The sequence below is a fragment of the Halichoerus grypus genome, chromosome 4, assembly GCF_964656455.1.
Source record: "Halichoerus grypus chromosome 4, mHalGry1.hap1.1, whole genome shotgun sequence".
Taxonomy (NCBI): Eukaryota; Metazoa; Chordata; class Mammalia; order Carnivora; family Phocidae; genus Halichoerus; species Halichoerus grypus.
The window spans coordinates 61,115,261-61,128,027 of record NC_135715.1 but is presented as its reverse complement, the minus strand read 5'-3'; the positions used below and the strand labels follow the sequence as shown (position 1 = coordinate 61,128,027).

Genomic DNA, 12,767 nt, shown 5'->3' with positions numbered 1-12,767 from the left:
TTGCATTTTTATAACGAATTTCTTTGCTGATGAGAGATAAATATTAAAATAAGTTTCCTCCAGATGCCTAAGTAATTAACACAGCACCACCAATGCAACTGAACCTTTACTGCAGCAGACCTGCACCAGAAATATTTATTTTCTTGTTTACGATTGTCACCGACAAACCATTGATTCGATATAGGTCATGCTGCTAGCTCTATGAATGTCATCTCCTGCCATTGAAAGATCAGTTTCAGAAGTGTCATTAGAAGCCAGTGAAATCCTGGAGAATTTTAGATGATAGTGAGCAAAAACATGTTCTTGAAAACAAGTTATCTTTACAGACTACTCTGTCTCTTAATGTAATTTAGATGCCCATCCAAGAAAAAGAAGCTTCAAAGAAAGAGGTAATTCTTCTGGCCAAGATGAAGCACCCCAACATTGTAACATTCTTCAGTTCGTTTCAAGGTTTGACTTTCTAATATTCTTCAAGTGCTTTAATACTAAAGTGTAGGCACATAGACATCTATAAAAGATACATTCCTGAGAACTGTGCACAAACTCATTTTTTGTAAATGGACTCATTTTCCCATTTACTTAAATCGTAATTTGAGACACTGTCTTTATTTCTTCTCTAGTAAAGTTTTTGTAGACAACTTTCTTAAGTTTGATTAAGTTTTCCCTCCTCTCCTTAATTCTTGCTGCATCAGTAGTTAATGGCTGGTATATTAATCTTGCTACGGTAAGAACTCCTAAATTGTGGCCTCCAGGAATCCACATCTGTTTCTCACATTACACGTTGGCTGTGAGTGGGTGGGGTCTTAAGTCTGGGGTCCAGGTGATGGAGCAGCCCAGATAAGGAGCATGCTCTTCTCCTGAGCGAGAGCAAGGGACAAGACACAGAGCCTGCCACACCATCACTCTCGGAGCCCTGCTAGGATGTGGCCTGTTTCTCACTTTCCTTCTGAGCTCCTGTTCCTGTCGGCTAAGCAGCCACGCAGTCAGCCCTGATAGCGTGGTGACGGGGAGGGTATACTCTGCCTTTGAGAGTTCTTGCTTGTGCTGGGGCAACAGGGGGGCGTGCAATCCTGTTAGAGAAGGGCAGCAAACAGCCACACTACAGGGGAGAAACTGTAAGGAAGCGGTGCCCTTCCTGTGGATGCCCGAATACAGCATCTCTTCTGCCTTCATCTACCACCTGGCTCCAAGGTAAAAATACAAAACAAAACATGAAAGGAGCATTGGTGAGAGACCATTCATTCACTTAACAAACTGTTACTGAGCGCTCACTATATGCCAGGCCTTGTTCTAGGCGCCAGGAATAGAACAGTGAGCAAAACAGGCAAAAGTTCCTGTCCTCGTGGAGCTTACATTCTAGGGGGAGAGACAGACAATAAACACGTCTACTGTACGTCAGGTGCGTATTAGGCTGTGACAGGGCTGTGTCTGCCCGCAGCTCACCGTGGAGCATCCCCATCCCAGCCCCCAGCCCTGGGCAGGGTGCTTGGATTCACAGGTGGAAAGCAGTTAATGGAGCAGGAAGGTTACCTAGATGTCTTCCAGCGCCCTCAGGAGTGTACAAATCAGGAAATAAATATACATAGCCACTATTTTTTGAGCTTTTACACTGTGTAGGGCACTCGGTTTCTTACAAACTAAAACGACTGCATTCAGAGCGGTTCTCTGTATGGCCCTCTTCAACTGCTGGGTATTTTAAAGGAGTTCTCAGGGCTCTTGTGTGGTCTTCCTGGGACTGGAGCAGTACATGTGAGCAGGGAGTTGAGTTGTTTTGAACAACTTCTAAGGGGCAGCCACTGAATAAAGTGCCCTCCGTTCCTATTCTTTGATTCCTAACAAAGCCAGAAGACGATCTTTCTTTTCCTCATTCTTTGGGTTCTTACTGTGACTCCCTCTGTCTGGCTAACACCTGCTCATGCTCAGGCCTTCTCCAGATCATAGTTCCAGTCATGGTGCCCTTTACTGGCAGTGCATAGCCCCTCCGCCCTTGTGTGCGTGCGTCTGTTTACATATGCAAGTCTGAATTGGTTTAAGATAGTCCCGTTAAGATAGCAAACCTAATGAATTCTTTTGTCACCACTTGATCCTCAGCATCCAGCACAGAGTAGGTGCTTAATACACATTGGCTGAGTGAGTACATGGACTGGACCACTTCCACAGAGTAGAATATGTCTTTATGCAAAATAGACATTTGAGGACCATTGACACTGGTGCTGTTATAAAATTAGAGGTCATTTGGATGGTAGAAATGACCTCCACCAAGTGTGTTTATATTGTAAGCTTAAACTTTCTTAGAACAGCTTTATTTTTTGTTTTTGGAGTAGAGTGCCCCTGTGTTTAGGAAGGCCAGAGCTATGGGCACGCCTCTGGCTTTGCCCAGCAGGTTTTTGGGACTTGAAACCTGGAGCTTATCAAGATAAAGCCTTTGTTTACCCTCAACAGCTTGTCTCTGAACAGAAGAACAGTGGCTCTAGTTCAGTAAATGTTTGCCTATAGAAAGCATGAACTTTTTATAAATTTGAAGCAATGTAGGAACAACAAGGGAGTGTAGTGAGATTTTCCTAAAGCTAGATTAATTCAGTAAATATTTATCAAGTACCTCTTACATGCTAGGTGTGTTCTGGGTTTCATCAGTGAACACAGTAGGCCAGAATCCCTCCCTGCACTGTTGTTTGTTGCGGCATAACAAACGACCACAAATTCAGTGGCTTGAACCAACACCCATTTATCTTCTCCTGACCCCTCTAGATCACAAGTCTGGGTGTGGCGTAGGGGATTCTCTGCTCAGGGTCCCACAGCTGGGTCTGCTCTCTCCTCGGAGGCCCAGAGTGCTCTGCCGTGCTTACTCACGTTGTTGGCAGAGTTCATCCACTACGATCACAGGACTGAGGTGTCTGCTTTCTTGCTGGCTGTTCACTGGGGGTGGTTATGGGCCAACTGCCCTTCCCTGCCATGTGGCTCCTTCAGTAAGTCTTCTCCCACTTGCAATCTCTCACTTCCTCTGTCTCTGACCTCTAGACCTAGATCTGGATGGCTCCTATGATTAGGTCAAGCACCCCCCCCCCCCCCGTTAAAATCTCCTTTTCTATTAATCAACTGACTTCAGTGATAACAGCAAAATCCCCTCTGCTGTATGCATGACATCGTCGTGGGAGTGATAGCCCCTCCTATTTACAGGTTCCACCTGAACTCCAGGGGCGGGAGCCCACGGGGTGTGTGCGCGGGGGCCATCTTAGAAGTCTGCCTGCTACAGACTACGGAGTCTGCAGGCTAAGGGGAAAGGGTGGGGAGAGACAGACAATAGATGTAAACATAACTAATAAGCACATTGTATAGTATGTTAGGAGGTGATTAATGCTGTGGCAACATAAAATAGGGTGAGGCAGGAGTGCGGAAACAATTTAAGACAGAGCGGTCGTTTGAGCAAAGACTTGAAGAGCCACGCTCAACTCTGCAGAAGAGCTTTCTCGGCCAGGGGAGCAGCCACTGCAATGGCATGAGGGCAAGAGCAGGCTTGGTGGGTTAAAGGACCGGCCAGGAGGCTCTTGGGAAAGGCAATCTGCTATGGGCCCTGAGCATCTCTGCACATTTCTGCCGAACGTGCCAGGAGAGCTTTGCCCTGACCGCTGTCTACCCAGGCTGTATCTCCTGACTGTGTTCGTAGTGAGCGACGCCGAAGGATGAGGCATCTCCCCCAAGGCAGAGCTGGCCTATGTACTGCTCACTAGAAAGCAGCAGCTTCCTCAGGCTCAGTGTTCCTCTCCTGTCACGTCGCCCACGGCAGGTGCGCATGTCCTCCGTGGAACGAGTGCTAACGTGAAGCTCTGACACCTGCTTTTGCCAAGAGGAATAAAGTCCTTTGCCACTGGCCCAGGAGTCGCATGTCCCAGCATCCATGAAAAAGTCAGAGGCTTGTAAGTAGGGTAGAACCTCACACCTGGCACAGAGCCCTCTGTGGGACGTCCGTGTGAGTTGAGTGCAATGGGCAAGGGAGAAGAGCAGGAGATACTTTTATTCTTGATGCTGATTCTGTGTCCCTCCTTGATTTGGGGTGCTAAAATGCTTTTATTTTATGCAATGATGGTGGTAGTGGATCATATTTCATCAAATCTAGAGGCCATTGGTTTTAAGATGCACCATTACGTGCTAATTCCAAGGAACAATACTGCCAATTTAACTATAACACAGTGCTCTTCCTTATCCCAATTTTTATTTTCTATGTATTAAAAGAGCTTTTTAAGAGGTATTTACTTTCTATTACTCTTGTGCATACGTAAAAAGGAAACTACAAGCAAATTAAATTGGTTAAGGGGTTCTAAAAATCATGCAGGCAGTAATAACATCAAGACTGCTGGGCCCACAGCAACCGATTGGAAGATGCCAATGTTTATAAGATTTTTTAAGAAGCGCAGTTTAGAATGAATTAATTACAGTAATTGTTTTTTACACGTTGGAATTTGACAATAGAAAGGTTGCTTAATGTTAATTCCTACCGTGAGTGCCCCTCAATAGTTTGGAAAGGTCAGTGACCCGTGAGCTTTACAGGTCCAGAAGTTGCTGCCCTACAATGTGTCTTGCACTTCCTTTTTAGAGCGTCCTTTTCCTCCTTTCTGCATTTCCAAATATTATACGTGCTTTAAGACTAAACACAAATCTGTCCCTTAACGGAAAGGGACCTCTCTCACCTCTGCTCTGAGACTCTCCAAACTCTTACTCATGTGGCACGTAATACACTCTATTATAATGCTAGTGTATAGCCTTTATTTCCATCAATGAGATTGGAGGCCATGAGGACAATAATTGTTTCTTATACCTCTCCCCCCCACCACAGTGCTTTACTTTTCTTAAACAGATGGAAATTTGATAACATAAATGATCTTTCCAGACAGTTCTAACCCCATTAAAGATGAAATTAACAGTGGCTAGTGGGGGGGGGGGGAATGCATATTTAGAACCAAATGATGCATAACTGACCCAAATAGTTTCTTCTAGATGGCTCAGCCATGATTAATCCTGAAGCAGCCAATTAACTTCTTTCATGGAAAGCCAGTGTAAGGCTGAGTGAGTTGGAGGTTGGTGGCAAGGAAGTAAAATGGAACCTTTTCTCCTTAGTTTTCTGATTTTGCCTGTCCCGTGGTTTTGCCACTGCCCTTCCTTCATCGCCGAAGTGACCCTCTCAAGGACTGAGCTATGAGAAATAGCAGTTCTCTTAAAACTCATACATTCCTGAAGATAATTGACCCCCTAGATAATTCGGGCGTGTCCGGAAACACCTTCTTAAAACCTTCCTGGACTTGCCAAGTCTGTCCTTCACTGTCTCTTGTCCTCGTTGCCCTCCAAGGCACAGACATCCACGGTCACTCTTCTCATGTATGCTGACCAGCTCCCCAACTAAACGGTCGCCCCCTCATGCAGGGGGTCATTGGTTTGAAGATGCACCATTACATGCTAATTCCAAGGAACAAATATAGAGCAAATATCAATATCAATATATTTGCTCTGTATTCCCAGCACCTCATTCCTTGGCATGTCCTCAATAACCGTCTGTTGATGAATGAATGGATCTGTCCCCTTTAAGGAGGTGGGAGTTGAAGTGTTGAGTCAGAGGATCCCTGAGTTTGTGACTTAGAGGCAACTGAGGGCAGACGCTGTCAGGATGCTCACAGACACTCGGTAGCTGGTTTAGGCTCCTTGAAAGAGAGAGGGAGCAAATGATAGCTATTTGGCAAGAGATGCTGAAATTTAGTGGATGCTCCATAACTACTGGGCAAAACACGAGGAAGATTAATACTTGCTTTAAAGCCTGATTTTGTGCCATTTTTTGTGTGTGCTCCTTAGATTTTTTTTAATTTTTTAATTTTTTTTATTTTATTATGTTAATCACCACTTAACCACCCTTTAAGAAGCCCCTTCCATGTGGCAGCTACCGTGCCAGGCGCAGGGAAGACAAAAGAACAAAGTGTGGGCTCTGTCTGCAGGAAACCCACAAAGGAGTGGGAGAAACGAACAACTGAGTAGGAGCCCTTCCTAGCAGGAGCCCAGCTGGTGGTTGGCTGGTTCCGGGAAAGAGCTGGTTAAGCAGGAAATCATACACACATATTTTTTTGTCTATAAATGCACAGTCATTTGCCAAACTTTTGATATAAGACCAAAGCCTCATCTTTGATGATGAGCGTGTTGAATAGAGTTCTGAATATTCCTTCCTATGTAGACTACTCCCCTCATTTCTGGTTTCCAATTTCTTTTCTTTAGAGTGGAGTCAGAATTTACAGATAGTCTGGGTGCACAGTCTTTTTAAAGCTTTCTCAGTTATTTTCCACTTGTCTTATCCAACACTTAGGTCAAAGACCCCTCTTTTATTATTTTTTTAAAACTACTCCCTTTTACTGAGTTCTCCACAGTAGTCAACATAGGTTTTGTAGACATAATCATCTCTCTCCCTTTTCCATTCATTTTTCATCAGTTCATGCAATAATGACAGTAACAAGTATAATTGGTTTAAACAGATTTGGGGACGAACACAGTGATCTTGGTGAGAATTCGTGGGAACAGAGGTACCTGAGCATGCTAGAGAGTCTAGTAGTTACCAGGGTAACCCTGAGTGGGCAGCAGTAATGGTAATGACTCTAGAAAGTAGGTCAGGCCGAGGTTAGTTTAGAAGAGTGTCTATTGTGCTCAGCAACATAGTTGAGTAAGTGCCATATAAATAAAAGTTTACACCCAAGGTCAAAGGTCCATTAATTCTTCCTGGGGTTTTGGTTAAGATTCATGGCTGCTCTTTTACAGCAGATTTCTCTTCTCTGGCAGGAATGTGTTAATAGTCATTGTTAACATTTACAGAACTCTCATTATATGCAGACATTGTTCTGAGCATCTGACATGGATTAACCCGTTTAATCTTCGCAACAGTCCTTAGAGGAGTTTCTATATTGTTATCTCCACCTTACAGATGAGATAATGAGGCACAGAGAAATTTAAGTAACTTGCCCAGAGTCACAGAGCTAAGAATGTTAAGTGGCGAAGTGGGCTGGGAATCCAGTCCATCATGATTCTGCAGCCAACCTTTTTAACTGTTGTATACTGCATTTTTCTGTATATTCTCCACCTTTGAGAACATGAAAGGTAATGATGCCTTTTCTTATAGAGCACAACAGGTTGTTTATTGTGATGGAGTACTGTGACGGAGGAGATCTCATGAGAAGGATCCATAGACAACGGGGAGTGTTATTTAGTGAAGATCAGGTAAAAACACCTCCAATTTGCCTTTTAATTTATATTAGGGGGAATTAAATTTATAATGCCATAAGTAGTAGGCCATGTTTATATACAGCATGATTTCTGGTAAAGAAATTCAAACCATAAAACAGTGGATAAATATTCTTGATAGATTTAGTCCAGAACATGTTTGCAATTGAGCTGAAATTGAATCTCTTTTTGAGAGTGAACTTTGAGAAACGATAGTGTTGTATTTTTGGACAATCTCCTGTAGGATGCCCTTGAGATCAATCTTCATGGCTACAAAAATGTGAATATGGATGCTCCTCAGCCATTTTAAGTGTGACATATTTATAGCTTCACTCTTCTTCCTTTTACCACTTAGTACGCTGTTTTAAAATAGCTATCCCACTTTGCTAGGGAGCATGGAGGCTCTTCGTGACAATGGCTATTTGGTTTCATTGATTATGAAGAGAGAAGAGAGAAAGGCCAAGAGTAATAGCCTCGATTCCCGTTCTCTCTTTGCACAAACACATTTTTCTTCCATCCTCTGAGCTTCCTTTGGAACCCTCTTGGGAGCTGTGCTCATGAAGGAGACAGCAGGAATGTGTGTGTGGAAGGGAATCCAAATGGGGCCTGTGTGACGGGTGGGGCAGGCCACTGCCTGGAGCAGTGCGTGGGAATGGCCCGCCATCTTTCTTTCAGCCATTTGTCTCTGTGTCCTATTTTACTGTTTAAGGACCACATGCCTCTATCATTTCCTCCTGGAGCTAAAATGGAATAGTTTGAATGTACATATGATTCAAGAATCGGTATCTCTAAACTTCGTAAATTTAATCAACCATCCTTCCTCTGCTCCTTTACATTATATATTTAATTCAGTATTTGTAGAAACCCTCCTTTCTTCCCCTCTAGGGATTATTTTGCCACATTTAATAAAAACACTTTTCTCCACAAAATTTTGAATTACCATAAAACAGTGGATAAATATTCTTGATAGATTTAGTCCAGAACATGTTTGCAATTGAGCTGAAATTGAATCTCTTTTTGAGAGTGAACTTTGAGAAACGATAGTGTTGTATTTTTGGACAATCTCCTGTAGGATGCCCTTGAGATCAATCTTCATGGCTACAAAAATGTGAATATGGATGCTCCTCAGCCATTTTAAGTGTGACATATTTATAGCTTCACTCTTCTTCCTTTTACCTGAAGCTTTGTTGGAAAAGAACTAAAATTACAACTGAATCTTAGCATCTGGAGTATGGCTATTTTTGCTTTTCTTTTCCTTTTACTGTGGCATCCGGCAGACAAAGAACCAATGACATTTTGGAATACTTTAAGGAAGTCTTTATAGGCATAGAACACATTTTTTAAAAAGAGGCTCGTGGCCAGCTTCGATAAAATAAAATCATGACTAAGACATGAAATTAAGTTTCAAAAAGTTTAAAAGTATAATATCTGTTTTTATATCATATACACATATATTGGTATTTCATTGAAAATTTTAATAACCTCACAGATTCTCTGCTTCTGCCTCTTTCCCTCTCTGCCTTGGCGCCCTCCTTCCATGGAAAAGGAAACACTGATGGCACCAGGGTTATCAGGAAATGCTGCTTATCTGCTATCCTGATGCAGTTAGCAAACTAGTGTTAAGAAAAAAAAATCATGAACTGCCTCCCTCTCTCCCCTGCTTCTACTTATCTTTCTCTGTGTGCGGAGTTCCCTTTGATACCAGCACATTTAGATTTCCTTTTTGCACCTTCATTTTTTTTTCTATAAAAAGAGAATCATGTGATAAGATGGTATATCTAGTAATTTCATTCATATAAATACATACACATAAATATGTTATTTCTCTCTTTTTGCATCTTTTCATGAAGACATTTCAATGACCACCAGACTACTGACTGGCTTTGTTTTATGTTCCCTCCACAGATTCTGAGTTGGTTTGTACAGATTTCTCTGGGACTAAAATATATTCATGACAGGAAGATCTTACACAGAGACATAAAAGCGCAGGTAACAGCTCAGAGAGAAGATCAAGACAGAACTGATCTTTTGTTTTCTTGAAATATCTCCAACAACATAGCATTTTCTCCATTTATAGAACATTTTTCTTAGCAAGAACGGAATGGTTGCAAAGCTTGGGGACTTTGGTATAGCAAGAGTTCTGAACAAGTAAGTACTTTTAAAAATCATTTTTCTTTGATTCATAACAGCCAAAATATGTATTTTTAGGTATCATGAATTAAGATATTAAAAGTTTGGTTTCCAGATAGTTTTAGAGAACTATTTCTATAAATGCATTAAATCATTCATTCAGATGATATTTTGCCTAAGATTAAAATTTCCAAGATAAATCTTGGTATAATAGAAATGTTGTATAGTGTGATATAAGCTTATCAAATGAGATGTGACTGAATATGCACAGAGCTAGTGAGAATTGAGTGAAACAGGCAAATTCACACATGCTCTGGGGGATATATTGATGCAACTGTTTTGGAAGACAATTTGGTGGTAGTAAACGTCAAGAGATTTTTTTAATGTTCTATTTGTTCTAAAGGAATAGTTTGATATATGGAATAATTTAAATGCCTAATAATTGGGACATGGGTAAATTTTATAAAGCTTGGCACAAGCATGTACCTGAGTATTATGTAGCCACTCACATTTATGATTTTGAAGACTTCTTGATAATGTGAGAACAAACTTTGTTATATTAAGACAAAAATGGAATTCTGAATTTTATTATTTTTTAAAGATTTTATTTATTTATTTGAGAGAGAGAGAATGAGAGAGAGAGCATGAGGGGGGGAGGGTCAGAGGGAGAAGCAGACTCCCCGCCGAGCAGGGAGCCTGATGTGGGACTCGATCCCGGGACTCCAGGATCATGACCTGAGCCGAAGGCAGTCGCTCAACCAACTGAGCCACCCAGGCGCCCCTGGAATTCTGAATTTTAAATACTCTGTGATCACACCTATATGAAAAATACGCATGAAAAAAAGACAAGAAGGAAATATATCCAAATTTTAATAATAGCTGTTTCGGGATAGTAAGATTCTGGGTAATTTTTTTCTTCTTTATTCACTCCCATATTTTCCAAATTTTAAGTCATGGGACTGCATTACTTTGGTAATTGGAAAGGGGGAACTCTTTCCACATCTAAGAGTTTTGTAATGTAACAATTGTATTTCTTTGTGATGCCTTTAGCCATAAATATTTTTTACGTGTAGATTTTGGGCTGGTGAATTATAAGTTTAAAAATCAACTTATTTTATTACTCTGTTATTAATATGTAATGTGTTGGCTTTATTTTAAGATGTACATTCATCAAATTTTGTGTTATCCATTTTTATACTTTTTTCTTGCATGTCCGTGTCTTAAGCCTTTTCTTACTCCAGTAACAAACCATATTATTTTATTATCTAACATAACTTCCTAGTTCCATGGAACTTGCTAGAACTTGTGTTGGAACACCATACTACCTGTCCCCAGAAATCTGTCAGAATAAACCCTACAACAATAAAACGTGAGTTGCTGACAACTGCTGTGAAAGTCTCAGTAAAGCGGGTGGATTCTCTCTTTCTCATGGTACTTTCATAATTTTGTATTTTCTTCACGTGTGAAAAGGGGATCGCAGTGACTGTCTCCAACCACTTCAGTGTCCCCTGAAGCTTTTGAACGTATTTAGAAGAAAGACATTTCATTTGAAGATACAAGTGATAAAAAGACTAGCACTGAAAATTGCAGTCTCTGTGATGTGCAGCTGTTTGATTTTCATACCTTCCGAACACCATTTAGCCTCACACAGGAAAGTGTTGTGGCTGGGTCAGAAGGGAGCGGGGGTGCTGGATTAGGAGCGAGGAGCCCTAGTCTTGGCCCTGCCACCATCTTGACCCTGCTGGTTGACCGCTGTGGGCCTCAGTTTCCCTAGCTGTAACAAAGAGAGTGTTGGCAAGGCAATTGTTAAGGTATTTCCAGCTTTAAAACCCAACTAGTTTTGTGTGTGGGTTACCAGAGCCTACCCTTGCGGAATAATACCAATATGCACAAGAGTAAAAGGTGAACATGAGGTAGTTTTTACTTCCAGGTAAGGAGAAGCAGAAAAAGAATTCATTTTTCAAAGTTGGCTGCCGGAGGAACTAGTTGGTTTAGCAGGAAGACTGAGTTCCTTCAGGGAGTTAATTTTCCCTTTGTTTTGGAAAATACTCAAGGAATATTTGGCTGTTTGACTTTGCAAGAGATAAGTGGAGGGCAGAGCCCAGATGGTAGAGATTTCTGGAAAGAATAGTAGATACTTCTCTGCATAATAGAAAAACAGGCTTTTTTTTTTTTGAATAGCCTGTAATACCAAGTAGGGATTTGGCCTCCAGTTGAGCAGGAATGCAGCTAGTGGAGCCTGGGTGGAAGGTGAGACTGTCCAGAGAAGCACCCTGGGTCAGCAGCATTGTTTTGTACTGCTTTGTAAAAAATTGGAGTCAACATTTAAATATGCTGATTTGGTGCTTTCGATAATTGGAAGATCTTAGCAATGATCAGCTGGGTAGCTGCTGTAGTAGAGCAGGAAACAGGTCCCTGGTTCAAGGCAGCCCCCACCACACGCAGGGCAGGGCCCTAGAAGACTCAGAAAAGGTTCCACCCAGCCTGGGGTGGTTGCACTCTCTGCGGGACCACACTGGCTGGCTATAGGGGGCACTCTGGGACAGGGGAGGATGTGGGCCCAGGGAAGACCTGGTGAAGATAAAATTCTGTGTGGTCGTGGGAAGTGGTCCGTGAGCCTAGGAACTCTTAGAAAAACACTAGAAAGCAGTTGGAAGTTGTTTCCTACCTATTCTGTAATCACTCTTCATTTCCTCAAGCCTTCAGGATGTCTCCCTCTGCTCCTCCTGGGCACACTCAGAGGAAGTGTTGCTAAACAGTGGAACCATTTTCCTCGATTTACCAAATCCTTGTTTTGACTGTTTCACTTCTCACTGTATTTTCTTTGGTGTTTTAGATTTAATGATGCCTTTTCTGTAAGGTAACTCCATACTAAACTAATCACATATAAATGCTAAGTACTAAAGAGCAAGTCTCTAGTCATCTATTGCAAGCACAATTTTCAAGTTTATTGAGGGCCAGATACTATGTCATCACTTAATAGAACTTTGGTTCTGTCAGTAGCCTTGAGTAGAATATACCTTCCTAAATCAACCAAATTTTACCCTTTGAATCAAAACCAATCTGTGTTTGAGTCCCGCCAGCTTCCTCCAGATTGCTCAGAATTCCATATAGACACACATTTCCTCTGAGCACATGAAGCTGAGGTAAATACTGAGCCCTCAGATTGTAGCAAAGTTGGTATACCTTTTCTCTGCTCCAATTCTGACAAACTATGCACTGTTTCGATTTGACCTCTTACCTTAGTAGGACTAAGAATTGAAAATGTATCTGAAAACATTTGTAAAAAACTGGTCAACCTATAAAATTGTCAAGATCCACAAATATAAGGCACTGTAAGGATAAAGGCCTTAATTGAGAATTATGGATACTTCTTGGCATGTGAACTCTTA

At 41.7% G+C, this 12,767-nt stretch overlaps 1 protein-coding gene across 1 annotated transcript in view; it reads left to right on the top strand.

The window, feature by feature from the left end:
* Positions 1-12,767, top strand: part of NEK5 (NIMA related kinase 5) — a 54,334-nt gene that overhangs the window by 7,966 nt on the left and 33,601 nt on the right. Inside the window, exons 2-6 of the mRNA XM_078069956.1 lie at positions 354-450; positions 7,145-7,242; positions 9,151-9,234; positions 9,323-9,393; positions 10,658-10,744. Of these exons, the coding sequence (XP_077926082.1) occupies positions 354-450; positions 7,145-7,242; positions 9,151-9,234; positions 9,323-9,393; positions 10,658-10,744 (437 nt within the window). The remainder of the gene's footprint in view (positions 1-353; positions 451-7,144; positions 7,243-9,150; positions 9,235-9,322; positions 9,394-10,657; positions 10,745-12,767) is intronic.